At 48.7% G+C, this 19,395-nt stretch overlaps 2 protein-coding genes across 3 annotated transcripts in view; both read right to left on the bottom strand.

The window, feature by feature from the left end:
* TRIP11 (thyroid hormone receptor interactor 11) overlaps positions 1–4,412 on the bottom strand; it is a 72,416-nt gene extending 68,004 nt beyond the window's left edge. Inside the window, exon 1 of the mRNA XM_055130355.1 lies at positions 4,165–4,412. Within this exon, the coding sequence (XP_054986330.1) occupies positions 4,165–4,303 (139 nt within the window). The 5' untranslated portion in view covers positions 4,304–4,412. The remainder of the gene's footprint in view (positions 1–4,164) is intronic.
* Positions 4,413–12,826: 8,414 nt separating this feature from the next.
* The window catches only part of ATXN3 (ataxin 3), a 35,335-nt gene continuing 28,766 nt past the window's right edge, over positions 12,827–19,395 (bottom strand). For both annotated transcript variants that reach the window (XM_055131720.1, XM_055131721.1), the window contains exon 11: positions 12,827–17,328. In XM_055131720.1, coding sequence (XP_054987695.1) covers positions 17,237–17,328 — 92 coding nt within the window. In that variant the 3' untranslated portion in view covers positions 12,827–17,236. The remainder of the gene's footprint in view (positions 17,329–19,395) is intronic.

Below are 19,395 nucleotides of genomic sequence, written 5' to 3'. Positions count from 1 at the left end.
ATTGTTCACAGTCCCCTAAGCACTAGGAATGACTCCGGAAGAGTCAGAAGTCAGACCTGAGCACAGATGTAGCCCACCAAAAAACAAAAAAAAAATGAATTAGGTGTCTAGCAAGTCATATTATAATGTAAAGGGGAAATACGGGGCCAGAGAAGTTGTACAGCAGGTAGGGTGCTACCTTGCATGCTGCGGATCTGGGTTTGATCCCCGGCACCCGTATGGGGCCTCTCAAATAGCACCAGGGGTAATCTCTAAGCACAGAGTTAAGCCCTGAGCACTGCCAGGTGTGGACCAAACACAAAAACCGCTCTAAGAACCTTGCAGATTTGTTGGGGCAGGGACTACTGCTGAATTACTCAGACCGACAGCTGGGGCTGAGGGATTCTGTGCTTGAATGCCACTAGGACTCAACAGCTCTTAGAGGACTAAGCAGTGCCAGCGATCGAACTCGGGGCCTTGCACATGCTGGGACGATGCTCTACCTCTGGTGCTAGGTGCCACCTTCCCAGTCGCTGAAGACTTATTCATCAATCGTTATTGAGTAACCACCAAACTAACTTACCAAGGAAGCTGCCCAATAGTGTTATAAGATAAAGTCAAGGAAAGACTCACACTGTCAGACAGCAAGTCACAAAGTATCAGAACACCTGCCATCTCCAATCAACTCAATCTGTCAAGAAGTGAAAATGGTTTCACCAAATTCCTGAAATCCAAATAGGAAAATCCAGTTTCCTGACAAAGAAAGGTGGAGGAAGTTGAAAGGGGGGCTTTCCACACAAAGGCTCAGAGCCAAGCGGTACTTCACAAAGTTCCACAGAGCAGAACTTCTGGTGCAGGCATGCATGTGAGTATGCGTAAGCATGGAAACTGGGAGAGGAGGGAGCGAGGAAGAAAACAGACTAGAAGCAGCAGGTGAAATCCAGACAGGTTTCGAGTACCCAAAACCAATTTTGCCACGTAAATAGCCATGAAGATCTGAGGGTTGTTTTTCCTTCTGGGGTAGCGCCCAGCGGTGCTGAAGGGCGTGGGGGCTACCAGGACTCCACCCAGGGTGCTCGGCAGGCCAGACGGGCAGGAATGTAACTCTCAGGGCCAGACATCAGGCACTCCAGCCCACTGAACTGCTGCCCTGTCCCCCCCTCGTTTGGAGAAGCCGCCCCATGGTGCAGAGGGCAGCCAGAAGTACACCTGGCAGTTCGCAAGAGGTCAAGTTTGCCAGGGACGCAGCTCTACAGTAAAGCCTTAGTATTTACTTATGACTAAAGCCCTAGGCTCTGTTCCCAGCACCGCCAAAAAAGATAAAAATCACATGTATAATATATATAGAATGGGGATGTAGCTCAGAGGTACCACATGTGCCTTATTCAGGACCCTAGTTTCAATCCCCAGCACCAGCGGTAAGGGGAAAAGTGAGGGAAAGGAGGCATATGGTGCCAGCAATTAAACTCGGGGCCCAGTCTATGCCAGGCATGCACTCCAGCCTTTTGAGCGATCTCCACAGCAAGTCAAGACTTTCTATTAAGGGGCCGGAGCAATAGCACAGCGGGTAGGGTGTTTGCCTTGTACGCGGCTGACTCGGGTTCGATTCCCAGCATCCCATATGGTTCCCCGAGCACCGCCAGGAGTAACTCCTGAGTGCAGAGCCAGGGGTAACCCTTGAGCATCTCCGGGTGTGACCCAAAAAGCAAAAAAAAAAAACAAAAAAAGACTTTCTATTAAATTTGTGCTTAGAGGATTAGAGGCCGGAATGATAATACAGCATGTAAGGCCTTGCATGTGGCCTACCGGGGTTAGATCGTATCAGCATCCCATATGGTGCCCTGAGCAACACAAGGAGTAATTCCTGAGTGCAGATCCAGGAGTAACCCCTGAGCATCGCTGGGTGTGACCCAGAAAAAAAAAAAATGTGTTTAAAAAACCAGAGACACTATAGAAAAAAGGGTCAGTGGCAGAAATAGTTGTGAAAGAGAAATAGTGCAAGAAAGAGAATGGGTTTCTGAATCAAAAAAGTAGGAGTAATAAAGGAAAGAACAAATAAAAGAATATAAGAATTATTCTGGGAAATGTAAGAAATATCTGATGAGCAACTATAACTAGAAAACAGAAAGGAGGTAAAATTGACAAGGATTTCTAGTCTAGAAGACTGGATGACAAAAGCCTAAAGATTGAGACATCATGAGCATGTGTGGTGAGAAAACAAATGAATTCCACTTTCATCCAGGTTCTGGAGTGGGTGGGGGAACAACTATGTGCTTTCTTTCTGGCTTATGGTCAAAGGAAAACCCAACTACTCTCCCGTATCAGGATATAAGGAGAAACTAGCCACTTCCCAAGTTACTCAGCACTTCAGTGTGGATGGCCCTCAGAGTTCCACACCCCCAATCGGTCACACACAGTGCACCTCTTTGAGTCCCTCAAAAAGAGCACCCATGGAGGCTGGAGTGATAGCACAGGGTGTTTGCCTTGCATGCGGCCAACCAGGGTTCGATCCCCAGCATCCCATATGGTCCCCTGAGCACCGCCAGGAGTAATTCCTGAGAGCAGAGCCAGGAGTAACCCCTGTGCATCACCAGTGTAACCCAAAAAGAAAAAAAAAGAAAAAAGAGCACCCATGGAAATTTTAATACAAATGCAATCTTTATACCAAACTGTCTTTCTACATTTCAACCAAATAAAGAAGTTGTGTGCAAGAGGCTGAAGGGATTGCACAGCGGGTAGGGCGTTTGCCTTGCATGCGGCCAGCCTGGGTTCAATTCCCAGCATCCCATATGGTCCCCTGAGCACCGCCAGGAGAAATTTCTGAGTGCAGAGCCAGGAGTAACCCCTGTGCATCACCGGGTGTGACCCAAAAAGAAAAAAAAAAAAAATCAAAACTGGGGCCAAACATTAGTACACCAGGTACATTACCCCTGCACATGGCCCACTCAGGTTCTATCTCGGGTTTACGATAAGGTCCCTAAATTTAGCCACAAGTGATCTGAGTAAAGAGCCAGGAGTAACCCCTGAGCATCGTCGCTGGGGGGGTGGGGGGGAACAGAGGAGAGGATGACCTAACCTTCAAAACAGAACGTTCGTTCATTAATTTATATAAAATGAAACTTCCAGGATAACTGCTCTCACCAAAAGACCAAGTCCGTCATCGCTCTGGAGGCAGACCAGGATTGAAATTAAAAGCTGTTTAATCTAAAATCACTGGTGTGGGGCCAGAGAGACAGTCCGGTAGGTAGGAGGGGACACCTGCCTTGCAAGTGACCATCCCCAGCTCGATCCCTGGCATCCCATATGGTCCCCCTGCCCCCCAGCACCGCCAGGAGTAACGCCTCAGGGCTGAGCCAGGAGTCACCCCTGAGCAGCACCGGGTAAAGAAGAAGAAAAAAAATTAAATTAAATTAAAATCCTTGACTTAACGAAAGGTTAAAAAAAAAAATCAAAACAGCACTTAACCATGCATCAGTTACCCTGTAACTCGGGGTCACGGTTCCTTACAAAAACAAAACGGAGACTTCCAAACCGAGTGAAGGGTGCTGAGCACCCCCTCCCGTGGTCCTGTCGCGACACGGGACCAAACACAGTTCCAGCTGCAAGGCGACGACGCGTGGCCGCGAATAAGAGGTGGTGGGGGGGGGGGGACCAGCGGGACGGGAAAAGCAGAGTTGGGTGCAAACAACGTACTGGGGTCACAAAAAAGTCGCCGCACGCCGGGGCACTTCAACTGACCCCCCCAAAAGAAGTCCGGCAGGCAGGGCGGGGCAGCCCGAGCGACAGCCGGCCGGGCGGGGGCTGGGGGCCCGGCGCCCCGTCCCATATGGAGCCCCCCAGCACCGCTCAACGGGGCACAGGCCAAAAGAGGCCGGGGGGGGGGGGCGCGGGGGTGGGAAAGGCAGGCGGAAGCCCCGACCCGGCGTGGACACTCCAAACCGGGTCCGCCCCCTCCCCCGCCCCGGGACAGCCCAGAGGGTGGGCGGGGAAGACCCCAACGGGGTTGAACTTGCGCTCGCCCGGCGGGTGCACAGCGCGCCCCCCCCCCCAAACCCCCACCCACCCCCGGCCCGGGGTCTGTCCTGGGCGCGCGGCGGGGCGAGGCGGGGGGCGGACGCGAGGGGCGGACAGACAGACAGACAGACAGACGGACAGACGGACGGACGGACAGGCGGGGGCCCGTACCTGGCGGCTCCGGCGCGTCCTCCATGATCATGTCCTTGGTGAAGTTGGACAGCTGGTCGGTGAGGGACGCCAGGCTGCCCCCCACCTGCCCGAGCGAGTGGCCCAGGCCCGAGCCCAGGCTGCCGAGCCAGGACGACATGGCTGCGCGCCGCGCCGGGCTCCGCGAGCCGCGTCCCCGCCGAGAGCCCTCCCGGGGCCGCCCCCCGACGCGGGCCTGCCGCCCGCCCCCGCTCCCCTGCGCCCGGCGCGCGTGTCCGCCCACCCCACCCCCCCTCCGCCTCAGCGACCCGGCCCGGGCGACGGGGCACGACCTGCCAACTCGACGCCGGCCGCCATGACACTCGGGCGGCCACCGAGAGGCGCGGCCTAGCAGGGCCGCGGCGCAAGGGCGTGTGGGATGCGGGAGGACCGCGCGGGGCCGCCCAGCCCGCGCCGGCTCGCTCGGCCTCCACCTAGCCGGCCGGGGAAGGGTTGCGAGCGCCCGCGGCCGCTCAGGCCGAGCCCACCGTCGTGCGTGGCGCCCCCCCCCTGCCCGGAAGCACCTGGTTGGTCCAAGCACCTGGCTAGCTAGGGGCCGCCTCGGCGGTGGAATCTAGTGCTGCTGGCACGGGGGGTCCCCACTGGCGTGGGAGGCGGGTGCACGCGCTCACCCCGCCCCGTGGAAGGACGAGCACGTGGCGTGTGGACATTTGCTGCGAAGACAACGTGGACAATGGGGCTGGAGCGATAGCACAGCGGGTGGGGCGTTTGCCTTGCACACGGCCGACCCGGGTTCGACTCCCCAGCATCCCATATAGTGGTCCCCTGAGCACCGCCAGGAGTAATTCCTGAGTGCATGAGCCAGGAGTGACCCCTGTGCATCGCCGGGTGTGACCCAAAAAAGCAAAAAAAAAAAAAAGATAACGTGGACAAACGGTATCTGAACACAGAACTGTCCACGGTTTGGGACCCTTGCAGGGAATCAAGTGTCAGGTCCGTCCAAGCACAGCACCCTGGATTCTCTCCTTTTTTTACTGAATATACGGGAGGGCCCCGTAGATGGGAATATCGGGAATACCTCCAGTATCCGGATCAGATAGCACAGAGGTCTAAGTGCTCTCAGAAAGAAACTTAATATCTCATCCTGGAGGTGTGGGATACTTTTCCTGTACTTTTTTGAAAGACAACCTTGCTGCCTGGGTTAGGTGTACAGACTTTACATCTGGATGTCTAAATCTTTCCCCTTGATGCTGCTCAGGTTCCCCCCCAACCCACCCCTCCTCCCCGTGACTTACGTGAACGGAGAGAAGAGAGACAGCAGCCTCAGGGAGGGGATCTGCTGTTTTCTATCCATCCACCTTTGCTACCCCAGCAGACGACTGGGAAATAGATCTAAGATGGAAGCTTTTCTTTGCAAGAAAGGAAAGTCAGTTCTAGATCTATGACCCACCTTTCAGGGTCTTGCCTTTCAGAAAAGAATTTCAGGAGAAGGTGAAGTGTAACAACAGATTTTAAATGGGAGGGTTTTTTTTTTGGGGGGGGAGAGAGAGAGAGAGAGAGAGAGAGAGAGAGAGAATGTGCTCTAGAGAACAAGGGCTTCTGCAGAGTGGAGCGGGACTTGTCCCAGCCTTAGATATGAAAGTATGAAAGTCCACATCTCCAGAGGGGAGATGCAGGTGACACGTGTGCCTGGGTACCACATGTACTTGGCAGCAACACATGGGCACAGGCAGCACATGGGCTTAAGCAGGTTTCTCCCAAGCTGCCCCACCCTGAGAGTTCTACCCAGGTAAGAGCCGGTTGCTAGGGTAAGTTGTCAAGGTGTAGACTTGGGAGTAGTTGATGGTCTTTGAAATCCCTTCTCTGGCCTGTGTTTCTACTGGAGTTTCTAGCAGGTGGAGGTCCAGCCTTCTCTGGGTCTTTGCTGGCACCAGGTGAAGGTATGATCAGGCATTAGTTCCTGTGTCTGTAAGATGGGCTTTCATAGCCTCGGGACTATTGGTTTTATTACTTCCCAAGAACTCATTGCCATAAGGAGCCCTTCCTTATCACCTGCCTGCTTCACCCTCGTAGCTGTCTGACCTCCCAGAGTCTATTTCAACTCTGCAGCAGTTTTTTATCTGTAGAGAATGATAATGAGGTCACCTACTGCCTGGGTGTGAGGAGAATGAAGCAAGGTGATACTGCTTGGAACGGCGCCTGCTACAGGGCAAGTTGTATAGGTTTGTAGGTTTGGGTTTGTTTTTGTTTTTCGCCATGGGAGTCCACATCCATGATGCTCAGGGCTTATTTCTGGCTCTGGGGACCCTAGGGACCATATGAGGGCCCTTAGATTGAACCCAGGTGGGCCTCATGCAAGGCAAGTACCTGCCCTACTGTATTATGGCTCAGGCCCTGGTTTACAGTTGTCAAATGAGGCATAGAGAGGGCTTGAGACCTAGAACAGTAGGGAAGAGGTTTGCCTGGCACACAGCAACGCAGCCAACCTGGGTTTGATCTCCAGCACCCCATATGGTCCCCAGAGCCTGCCAGGAGTGATCCCTGAGCGTAGAACCAGGAGTAAGCTCTGAGTATCACAGGGTGTGGCCCCCAAGCCAAGTAAGTTAATTAAATTAAAACGAGGTATACAGGGAGCAATAGGATAGCGGGGAGGGCAATTGTCTTGCACATGGATCCCTGGCATCCCATATAGTCCACTGAGCACTGCCAGGAGTAATTCTTGCGTGCAGAGTCAGGAGTAGCCCCTGAGCATTGTAGTGTGTGAATGAAGCAAAATAAATAAATAGATAAATGAGGGATAGAGGACTGCAAGAAAGTTGAGAAGTTAAGGTGCTTGCTTTGCACATAGCCTACAGGTTTGGTCCCGGCATCACATGCATGCAGTCCTGTGAGCACAGCCAGAGGTTACACCTGAGCATCACAAGCTATGGCTTAACACCCTTTCCCAGGAGCAAATATACCACCAAAGAAGGTATGCAACTGACAAATGCAACTTATAAACTTGTCTTCCATTATTATGGGCAGCAGGTGATGATACAGCAGCGGGGAAAACTATACAGTCCCTGACCTCATGAAATTTACTGGGAGGATGCAAAAACTATAAATGTGAAAATATAAGTACAGAGAGAAAGAAAGAAAGAAAGAAAGAAAGAAAGAAAGAAAGAAAGAAAGAAAGAAAGAAAGAAAGAAAGAAAGAAAGAAAGGGAGGAAGGAAGAGGAAGGAAGGAAGAGGAAGGAAGGAAGAAAAGAAGGAAAGAAGGAAGGAAGGAAGGAGGGAAGGAGGAAAGAAAGAAGAAAGAAAAGAGAAAGAAAGAAAGAAAGAAAGAAAGAAAGAAAGAAAGAAAGAAAGAAAGAAAGAAAGAAAGAAAGAAAGAAAGAAAGAAAGAAAGAAAGAAAGAGGGGGTGGAGAGATAGTACAGCGGGTAGGGCGTTTGCCTTGCATGCGGCTGACCCGGGTTCAATTCCCAGCATCCCATATGGTCCCCTGAGCACTGGCAGGAGTAATTCCTGAGTACAGAGCCAGGAGGAACCCCTGTGCAACACCAGGTGTGACCCAAAAAGCAAAAAAAAAAAAAAAGAAAATGAAAGAAAGAAAGAAAGAAAGAAAGAAAGAAAGAAAGAAAGAAAGAAAGAAAGAAAGAAAGAAAGAAAGAAAGAAAGAAAGAAAGGGGGCTGGAGAGTTAGTACAGCAGATAAGGAGCTTGCCTTGCACACGGCTGATCTGGATTCAATCCCCAGTAGCTCATATGGTCCCCCAAGTCTGCCAGGAGTAATTCCTGAGTGCAGAGCCAGGAGTAACCCCTGAGCACTGCTGGGTGTGACCTCCAAACCAAAATGAAACAGGGAAAGGATAGTTCAAAAAGCATGTAAGGGTGCTTGCAAGGTTGTAGGGAGTGGCCAGTCCTTCAGCCTCACGAAGATGGCAGATTTGAAGGAGGTAAAAATGTGTGTTGAAGAAATTAAGAAATTCTACATGGAGCTGGAGAAGTTCTATAAAGAACACCACACCTTCTTCAAGATCATTGTCGGTGATTTCAATGCCAAGATAGGCTCAAGAAGGTCACCCGAAGAACTCCACATCAGGACCCATGGCCTAGAATGGAACAAACAGGGTGAGAAACTGTCTGAGTTCATCATGTTGACCAAGACCATCCATGGTAACTCACAGTTCCAAAAGGCCGAATCTAAACGTTGGACATGGGAGTCTCCCGGTGGACAGTTCCACAATGAAATTGGCCACATCATATTCAATCGATGGTTTTGCCTGACTAATGTTGCTGTTGTCCCAAAATTCCAAATGGGATTGGACCACCATCTCCTTCATGCAAAATTCTACCTCACAAAGTGGGGAGAAAGGACTGCAAAGTTTAAGTTTAAGAAGAGAACTCCCAGAATGACCACCAACTGGGAGCACTTTGGCACTATTGCGGCAACATGGGAAGATGCTGTCGTTGACAACATCAACAAGGAATTTGATCGACTCATTCAGGAACTCCATGATTTCGTGAGGAATGCCGAGAGTGGGAAAGCCACCAACAGACGCCTGTCTTTGAAACTCTCGAGCTCATTTGCCAACGTGGTTTGGCACGAGCCTCAGGCAACCACAAGCTAATGTCCAAACTCACAAAGCTATGCAGAGAAGCGACAAAGGAAGACCTCAAAGAGAGAAGAGCAGCAGTGTTGGCCGATGCGGCAGAAGCCGGGAAAAGTATTTGCAACGCTCACCTGTCCTTTGCCAACTACAAGACCAAGATGACTGCCCTTCGACATCCTGATGGATCTATCACATCTTCCAGAAGGGCAATGGAGAGAATTGTTCATGACTTCTACTCAGAACTCTTCGACAGCCACATCCGCCTGCCCACATACCAAATACCACAGGATGGATATGTCTTTCTCAATGTTCTCCCTTCTGAAATCTGACACACCATTCCATTGGTAAAGACGCAAACAGCACCTGGTCCAGACAAAGTCAAACCCGAACACCTGAAGAATCTGCCGCCAGTACTCGTCAATACACTGGCTCGGCTCTTCACACACTACCTGTCTGAATGCAAGGTTCCATCCCAATGGAAAACCAGCAGGACCGTTCTGTTGTACAAGAAGGGAGACATTCACGACATAGGCAACTATTGTCCAATCTGCCTGTTGTCCGCTGTCTGCAAGTTGTTCACTTGAGTCATCCTGAATAGAATAGGCAGAAGACCAGATGAAGGACAACCATGTGAGCAAGCCAGGTTCTGAAAAAGATTCAGCACAATCGACCATATCCACACAGTGACCAAACTCATTGAAGTTTCATAAGAGTTCAAGATGCCCCTCTGTCTAACGTTCATTGATTTAAAGAAGGCCTTTGATTCTGTTTGAGACTGAAGCGGTCATCGAACTCTAGCCAAACAGGGCGTTCAAACAATCAGGATCCTCCACGAGCTGTATTACGGATTCACCACCAGGTTCTCACCATTCTACAAGGAAGTGATCACTGATGTAAAGAGAGGGGTTCAGCAGGGTGATATCCTCCAGAACATAATGCGAAAACTGGAATGGGAAAGAGTGGGAGTGAAGATAGACGGTTGGCAACTACACCACCTTCGTTTCTCTGATGACATCATTCTAGTAACACCAAACATTAGCCAAGTGGCACAAATGCTGGCCGACTTCGACCTCGAGTGTGGAAAGGTCGGACTGCAACTGAATCTCACCAAGACAATGTTCACAAAAAACGAACTAGACCCTGACGTTCCATTTGCTCTCAATGGAACGAACATCTCCAAATGCAGCAGCTATGTGTACCTGGGTCGAGAACTCAACATGAGGAACAACTTGGCACCAGAACTGCGCAGGAGGAAGAGAGCAGCGTGGAACACCTTCAAGAGTGTCAAAGAAGTGGTTAAGAGTACAAAGAACCTCCGGCCCTGGGAACATCTTCTCAACTCCACCGTTCTTCCTGCACTAACATACGTCTCAGAGACCTGGGCCCTATGCAAACAGGACAAGAACGCTATTCGGGTATCCCAAAGAGGAATCAAAAGAGCTATGCTAGGAGTATTATGTCTCACTCAAGTGAGAGAAGGAATCCGGAGTTCCAAACTCTGTCAATGATCAAGAATCAGGGACGCTGTCTCGTTTGCCAAGGCATCGAAAATCAGATGGGCCAGACACGTAATGCGATTCAGAGACTGGACTAGAGCTGTTACCAACTAGACTCCACGGGATGTCAAAAGACTGAGTGGCCACCCACCTACGAGATGGTCAGACTTCTTCGTCAAAACCCTGAATGAACGGTTTGAGACTCTTCGTGTTCCTGGAGTGAGCAGGCCCTAAAATATTTTTTCAAAAAAGAGTGTGTGTGGGTGATAATGCTAGACAGAAGGGAATATTTTAGAAAGCTGAGCCAATTTCTTACATAGAAACAACCCAAACTTCATTTGCAAACTTTCCCATAGGACAGGTTGTCTTTTCCTTAAGTCACCTCCTGCAACCTGCTCAGACACTTGTTCATCAGAGAAGCCACCCCCACCCTCCGCCAGCAGGTCTGATGGTGCCACCCCCCCCCACCAGCAAGTCTGATGGTGCCACTTCCTCCTCAGTAGGTCTGACCCCCTCAGCAGGTCCAATGGGTCCGATGGTGCCACCCACCCCCCATTAGGTCTGGTGTTACCACACATTCACACGACAGCCTTGTCCTCTTTCAGCTGTGGTGAGCAGACGCCTTCCTGGACAGCAGTTGGCAGCTCCCTGCCCCGCCCTGTCGCCCCATCTCCCAGAGTCAGCATGGCTGTTAATGTGTCACTAAGTCATGTTTGCATTGTCCCTATTTTCCCAGCCCGTGGAGCAGCGGGGCCAGCCCCGGGAGAGCCGCATCCTCAGGGCTCTGCTTCGAGGAACTCGGGCAAGCCTGGTGCCAAGCCAGGGCTCAAATGTCTTGACGAGTGAGTCAGTGAGACGAAGCCTGGAGTTCTCGCCGCAGCAGCCCAGGAAAGCCGGCAGTCCTCCAGGGCAGTCCTGGCCGGGCCTGGCCAGTGACCCACACAGGCAGGGCACGCGACGGGCAGCGGGAACAAGAATATTGCAAAGAGGCTGGAGTTGGGGAAAGCTCCTTTATTTGTTGGGGGTGGGGTGGGGTGTTGGGGTCACACTCAGCTCTCCTTAGGGATCACTCCCTAAGCAGTGCTCAGGGAACCCTACATGGTACAGGGGATTGAACTGGAGTGAGCTGCGTGCAAAGCACGTGCCGTCACCCCCGTACCATCCGGCCCCGTCTTGTTGCCTTAAAGACCTGGGTGGGGGCCAGTGAGAGGACAGTATGTAAAGAGGGACGGGCAAGGAGCCCGGTGGGAAGCGCCTGGTGACTGGGGATGCAGACAGAGAGGCTGGGAGGGAGCTCAGAGTGAACACGCGTGCGTCAGGTGCCAGTCAGCCCTGGGTAGCCTTGGAGCACTGCTGGGGGTGGCAGTGGGGGGCTGTCACAGGGAATGGCCCCCTGGATCTGGAGCACTGCTGGGGAGGCTCTTATTTATTTATTTATTTATTTATTTATTTATTTATTTATTTATTTATTTATTTTCTAAATCCAAAAACATGTCCTTCAGGATAAGGACAAATTTTTTCTTTTTGGCTCACACCCAGTGATGCTCAGGGGGTTACTCCTAGCAGTGCTCGGGGGACAATATGGGATGCTGGGAGTCGAACCCGGGTTGGCCGAGTGCAAGGCAAACGCCCTACCTGCTGGAGTGCTATCACTTCAGTCCCAAGGAGAAAATTTCTTAACTTCCAAAAACCTCGAGCATTTCATATTAATGGGCCTTCAAAACCACCTACATTTCACCTGGACCCACTGGCAAGTACAGAGACAGTAGCTTCCAAACTCAACAAACTGGTGCTGGAGTGACAGTCCACAGGGGAAGGGACTTGCCTTGCACGTAGCCAACCCTGGTTCCACCCCCAACATCCCATAGGGTCCCCGAGCCCTGCCAGGAATGATCCCTGAGCACAGGGCCAAGAGTAAACCCCAAGTACAGCCAGCGTGGCGCAAAAACGAAACAAACCCCAAACCAACCAAACTAAACTGGGCCTTCTAAGCACCAAACGCTATGCTGGACATTTACAGTACGCACCAACCCTCATTCCAGTTGGAATGGATGGATCAAGAACCCTCACAAAACACGAAGACACTGGGGAAACTTCCTAACTCCCAGGGTGAAAGGACAACTGAGCCAATATTAGACAATCAGATTTCTCTTAATAATGACGGGCTGGCCTCGGGCTGGGAGACAGTGCAGGGGGCAGGCTCCCTGCCGTGCACGTGGCAGAGCCCGGCTCAGTACCAAGCACCAACGTACAGTTCTCCAGTCCCAGCCAGGGGAAACCTCTGAGCTCAGAGCCAGGAGGAGTCCCTGAGTACTAGCCCCGGGCCCCAAGCCAAGAGGAGACCAGGAGGTCTCGAGTAATTGGCACTCCGGCCGCAGCTAGCTGAAGCCAAGTCCCTCTGGCCTGCTTTTCCCTCCCTACAGCCCATCAACCACCTTCTCGGGTGGCTGCCCGGGGGGCTCCTGGAAAGCAAGGCTCTGCTCCGTGCGTCGGGTCCGAGTGAGGCCAGACTCTCGGGAGCTGCGGCTGCTGCCGCTTTGCCTTAGCAGACGCCGAGTGGACCTGGGAGTCACGGATAAACCAAACGTGGGGCTAGAAAAGCAAACATCATCTTTATTTAATAATCTTTGATATTTAAAATACAACTCATCGAACATCCACATCCACAATAGATTCCTCAGTGTTCAACAGCGCTTTGGAAGTCGGGCTCCGCGAGGGAGTGAGACGGGAGGGCCTGTGTGGGGTGCAGCCGGCGGCCTGGGGGGCACCCACGCAGGAGGCAGCTGCGGAGCCGGTCCTGAGCGAACGGTGGCACGGCCAAAGGACAGTGCTCTGTATTTCAGAGGGTTTTTTCTTTTAATATATATTTTTTTGTACTTGCATGTTAAAGAGTTCATTTATACAGAACAGAAATTTTAGAAAGCCATTCCTAGTAGTTCATTATGTAGGCATTAACCATTCAAATACACATTTTCTCTCCCCCCACCCCCGCCTCCCCAAAGGAAAGCAGTAACAAAATAATTCCTGCCAACATTCATCTTTGAGCCATGGGAGACACCCTCAGTGCTTCCTGAATTAAAATGCCGATTCTGTCCATTCCAAAATCGGCCTTGACTTTCAAGATGACAGTGCATTCTGAGAGAAAACATTAGCAAAAGTTTCCTTCGAATCAAAAGCAGTCTAATTTCACAAATTTGACCCACCGGGCCTTTTCGTTCCTGAAAGCATTGTGGAACAACCATGTTTCTGGTACATAATCAAACATTTTAAAAGGTACGAGCCAGTCCACTTCATCAGCAAAAGATGCTGCGGATTCTAAAGGAACCAGGAATGAAAGGAAGTGTTTACTGTGAAGATAGGAAAGGTCATGGACACTGCTGAAATAAATAGTGGATCTCCTTCGGTTTTTCTTAAAAATCTCACTTGAGACATCTTCATGTGTCACGGGGCCCCAACACAAGTCACAGTTCTTTTTCTAGTACAGGCATAAGGCCTCTGGAATGACAAAGTTTTACACAACGTTGTCCACGTTGATTAGGGAATTTTCTGAAGGATCTGAAGCAACCGGACAGGGCTCAGCGGCAGGGCACAGGTCCTGCGCACTCGAGGTCTCGGGGTCCCTCCCTGGTACTGCCTGACGTCTGCCAGCACCCCCTGGGGGTGTCCCTGGCGCCCGACACGCTCCCAAGGCAACGCAAGCCAACGGTCAAAGATATATATAGATACATCAGACCAAAACATTTCAATTATTTCTTTTTGCTTATGCATGGAATCTGTCTTTTCTGAACTGCCACAGGTCAAAATGGTGAGTGGTAAGACATTTTTAAACCTTGGCACCAGCATGATACTGTTTAAAGATAGTACAAAATATGCCGATGGTAAAACTGTGATTTTGGGCTCTAACTAAAATATATTCCACTTAATGTGAATGAAACAATGTCGATTACTGGTAGTTTTCACCATAGTGATCCTCAACTAATACTGAGCTTCTTTTCCTACTAACTTTGGCATGGCTAACGGCTTCCGGAGAATCATTCAAGGAAGACAAAGCAAGCATTCCCTGAACTACAAGTAATCTGGCCCAAACTCTTAAGAGCTAAAATAAAGTACTGGAGTAACCGTTTAAAATAATTTACATTACTGACCTATTTATGTCAATTAGTGTAAAGAACATTCACTGGTGATTTGAGATCAAAGCTAACTGAACTTTAAAACAAAATTACAGTACTTATTAATTCATGATATCAGAAAATATGAAAGTGGTATCTCCAAAGATAGTTTAAATTTCACTTAAAACACTAGTTATCATGACTGTGTGGGTTTAATCCTGAAAATATAACTCATACATTAGAACAATAATACCAGTAGTTTACATTTTAAATAAGGATACTTCCTATCTTGCAATTGATAAACAACTTGACAATGTCTCCATAAACGAGTTCTTGGTAGGATAGGCTGTGAGTTTTTGGTTCCTGGCTTTCTGGCACGTGATTTACAGCAAACTAAGGTTTCTGAACTCTGAACCACAGCTCTGTACAGCTTTCACATGCTCTGATACTGGGATCATGAGCTCTGGCATCTTTTCATCCTGGCCAATCAAAAGTGGAATATAAACATTCACTTAAATTTAAACCAATCCAGAAAGGATGGTGGCTTGCTAGTGATCCTGGATGTATCTCTTAAATATATTAACTTCACAACAAGCCAAATAAACATTTACTTGTGAGCGGTGTATGCTCAGCTGCATGTAAAAAATTAAAAAATTCACTAACAAAGGTCATCACACTCTCTCTTTCTTAAATGCACTAACAAGGGTGTATGATAAAAGAACTTTATAAACTTTAAAAATTAAAACTTTCAAATGCATATTCATTTTCTCGCTTATATATTAGGTAGCTCATATTTCAAGGGTATGAAATGTTTCATTAAATTTTCGTCAGTGGAAAAGATAAAAGCCAAATACCCATGGAAAACATGAAAGCACAGTGGGGTTGGATAATTATAGAAATGTTCATCTTAAAATATTCTGGTTAGTAAATTTGAGGAGCATGAGTGAAGTGCCAACATCCCTTGAAGCTTAAAAATTGTATAATTCTTTTGAAATAATTTCAGTATTTGAAAAAAATTCTGTATTTCAAAACCTAACTGCTTATGTACGAGAAACTTCAAAAATATTTGGCACAAATAATAATTAAAAAATCAATTCCTATAAAAAAAGATACTTTATAAATGTAAAAGAATTTTCTCATCTTTTCCCATTAGCAATAAATTCTAGATTCTATGTCCAAAAATTTCTCCCTGATAAAATGTGTGCAGCCATCCACTAGAATGGCAAATCTAAGTAACAAGTTGAAATTTCTTCTTAAATTTTTGCCTATAAACAATTCCAGCGTTCAACGGGCATCAAGAAAGGCTAGCGCATGAGGGATGAGGAATCAAATGCCTATGTGGCTAATTTCCATTAAAATCATACCACTGTTTTTGACCTAGTAAGAAACTCTCTGTGCATCCTCCTTAGAGAATGCTTATCAAAACTAAAGGCTTTTTTCATTTTTATTTACAGACCCATTAAGTATGGTGACTCTTTAATTCTTAAGCCATTTTGCCATGATGCAAATGTCAATTCACTGTGTGTGTGTGTGTGTGTGTGTGTGTGTGTGTGTGTGTGTGTGTGTGTGTAGGGGGGAAGATGTCTGGGTCACACCCAGTGGTGCTCAGGGGTTACTCCTGACTCTGCCCTCAGGGATCACTCCTGGCGGAGCTCAGGGGACTATATGGGGTGCCAGGGATCAAGTTTGAGTCAGATGTGTGCAATGCCAGCACCTTACTTGCTGTACGATCTCTCCGGCCTCCAATAAATACATTTACTATTTTCATTAGCAAAGTATTCTCCAGCTCCCAATCATCTCTGGCAATCTCTGCCCTCTCAAAGCTGTGCGGCAGGAGCAGATGTTTCCACTCCGGGACTCCACTGCCGCTGGAGCAGCTGACTCCAGTCACGAGAGGAAAAATAAAATCTGGAGATTGAAGGCCAAGAGCGGACTCTACTACATTCACGGTGGGCGCGCTACAGGGCAAGGGAACAGGCTTCCACACCGGGCTTCCGCGCCTCTCAACTGGAGAAGGAAGAAGGCAGGCGCCCGCGGGTGCAAGGAAGGGGGCTCCCCGCTGGCTGGAAAGGCCGGGCGTGAGTGTTGGGAGGGGACATTCGTGAAGCATCTGGAAAAGGACACACTGCCGTGTTAAACATGGTGGTTGGTTCTCAGACACGTGTGCAGCGTTGATTTCAGCTGAGGAATGGACCAGAACCACAAAATATTGATCCCATCTCAGAGGGCTTTAAAAAAAAAAAGCAAAACCCCAAGTCGAATTACTAAGGTCAGAAAGTTGTAGAAAAAAGAACAGTAAACAACAGAGAAACCGTGATCAGAGGGACAAAAGAGGAAAAAACCCGAGGAAATACCCAAGTGCTCACAGCTTGGGAGCGCGAGTTTTATGGGCCGTGGCTACGATCAACCTTATTGACCTAAAAGGTTCCTTTGGCTTCAGAGAAAGGAAAGCAACCACTGGAGACGAAAATGAACCAAATTACCTATACAGGAGGGAGGAAGTAAAAACACAATGGAACATATGGGCAGCTCTGTGGCAAGGACTGTGAGCTGGTCTGCAAAAACAGATCCGAGAAAAATGTCCTAACTTTAGACATATTAGATATTGCACACTCAAAAAAAAAAAAAAAAAAAAAAAAGAACATTTAGAAAACAATTTTCAATGTCTTTAATCGCTGAATGCCTCTTTGGCTACTATCTGGAGGATCATTCGAGAGTCCTACAACTGATGTATTTGTCCACTGCTGTCAAATTTGTTTGCAAACCCACCACAGTCTTACTTCCTCTGTTGAACATTGTTTTCTTTGACACACCGTCAAAATGGGCCCTATGCTATTGTCCCGCGGGATAATGTTGGAAAGTATGAATATCTAAATAATTTTTAAAAGGTATTATTATTTTCCTTCTGTTTTGAGATTATTTTGAACAGTTTCTAAAGACATGGTCACGGCTGCTTGAAGCATGTCTTCTTCGCTCATAGAATCGACTGTTGGGAAAGAAAACACACACAGTTCTTAGAAATTTCTGGAAAACTCTCAATATCATCAAACGATAAACTCTAAAAATTGGTTTCTATTTGACAACCACGGTATGCATTTTATTTAAAAGTTTACAGGTGGCAAAATTCACTCTTAGAGCTTTATAAACTTTGACAAAGGCATACAACTGCACGGCCACCATCATTCCCACATTTCCTGGCCTCCCCCCCTGAGACCCCCAATTCCTTCCATCACCCCACTGTGATTGATAACCAGCCCCTAGTCTTAGGTAACCACAAATAAAATTTCTACCCTGCAATTTGCTTTTTTCCTGCTGACATAAACGGAATTATACAGAATGCACGTAGCTTTCTAAGTAGGGCTTCTTATTTTCACTTAGCCAAATGCATCTGTTTGCATTTCAGATCAAATAGGTGAATGAAAATTTAACTGTTTTATACACACACACACATACACACACAATTACCTAAAATTATTTTGGCGGGGAACCTCTGCTCATTGAAAACACTGAAGGGAAAAGAAGGGAAGGGAAGGGATGTGGGGGTGGGGTAGGGAAGACAACAACCATGCGGTCACAGGAAGGGGCAACGGGGCGTGCATGCTCTGGGCAAGAGCTCCGTGGTAGAGAAACACAGAGCAAATGAGTCTAGGGAATGGCTTCAGTGAACCGTTGAGCATAGTTGCTATTTTACCTAGTTGCACTGTATGCAGAGTATGTAGCATGCACGTGTAGTATAGGGCATGTAGCATATCATATAATACATTATACAGTATACTATACATCTCAGTTGGGCATAGCACAGGGTGTGTTTTGTTTTTGCTTTTTGAGCATACCGGGCGATGCTCAGGGATTACGCCTGATTCCGCACTCAGGAATTACTCCTGGTGGTGCTCAGGGAACCAATATGGGATGCCGGCCACCAAACTTAGGCTGGCTGCACATTCTGGTCATGCACAGGGTTGTTTAGCTGCTTGGTGGACCCCGGTTTGACCGCCAGCACCACACAAGGTCCCCCAAGCACTGCAGGAGTGATCCCTGAGCACAGAGCCAGTAGATGCTCTTCAGATGCTACCGTGTACCGAAAGCTGGGGCTCACTTAACTACCAGCACATCCCTGAAGTTATTCAGAGGACCACAAAGACAGTCCTGGACAGACAACCCCTTCTCTTTCTATTTTTTTTTTTTTTTGCTTTTTTTTGGGTCACACCCAGCGATGTCGCTCCAGCCCTTTCGCTTCTTTCCTGAAGTGAACAGTTTTTCTTTCTTCTTATGTAAGAGCTAACCATCTTATGGGGTTGGAGTGACAGTAGAGCAGTTCAACCCCCAGCATCCCAGATGGTTCCCCCAGCACCGCCAGGAATGAGGCCTGAGTGCAGAGCCAGGAGTAACCCTGAGCACTGCCAGGTGTGGCACCCAAACCAAAAAAAAAAAAAAAAGATAACCATTAATTATAAAAGTGAAGGTTTATTTTTTTTAAAAAAGCAAGGCACCAAAGAAAAAAAAATTATATAGATGTAAAACCCATGGTAGATTCTGAGTACCAGGGATGGTGCCCTGACCACCACAAGTGATCCCTGGGCACAGAGCCAGAAGCAAGCCCTGAGGTGTAGCCCAAAAACTAAAGAGGAAAAAAAAAATCCTTCCTAATCCCTCAGACTGGCCATTTCTATCTGGGGGCCATAAAGTCCATAGGATATTCCAAGGGACCCCCAGGAAACGGGCCAATGAGACTAGGGTTTTTTTTTTTTTTTTTCAGTTTTGGACCACTCCCCAAAGTGTTCAGGGCTTACTCCTGGCTCTGTGCTCAGGCATCACTCCTGGTGGGACTCAGGGGACCATTTGGGGTGGCAGGGATGGAACCCAAGTTGGCCGAGTGCAGGGCAAGTGCCCTCCCCGCTGTCCTGACTCTGGCCCGCCGGGGGTCTAGGAAGCATCATGGAGACAGGCAGGTGGAAGCCACAGGCCGGAAGCAAGGCTGGGAGGGCACCAGGGCTGAGGAACACTCGTTTGCTCTCTAACCGTGACCTTTCACGTTCGGGTGATGAAACGCACC

This window comes from Sorex araneus, chromosome 3 (assembly GCF_027595985.1).
Source record: "Sorex araneus isolate mSorAra2 chromosome 3, mSorAra2.pri, whole genome shotgun sequence".
In the NCBI taxonomy this organism is placed as follows: Eukaryota; Metazoa; Chordata; class Mammalia; order Eulipotyphla; family Soricidae; genus Sorex; species Sorex araneus.
The sequence above is the reverse complement of the archived record's forward strand: the minus strand, read 5'-3'. Positions and strand labels throughout refer to the sequence as shown.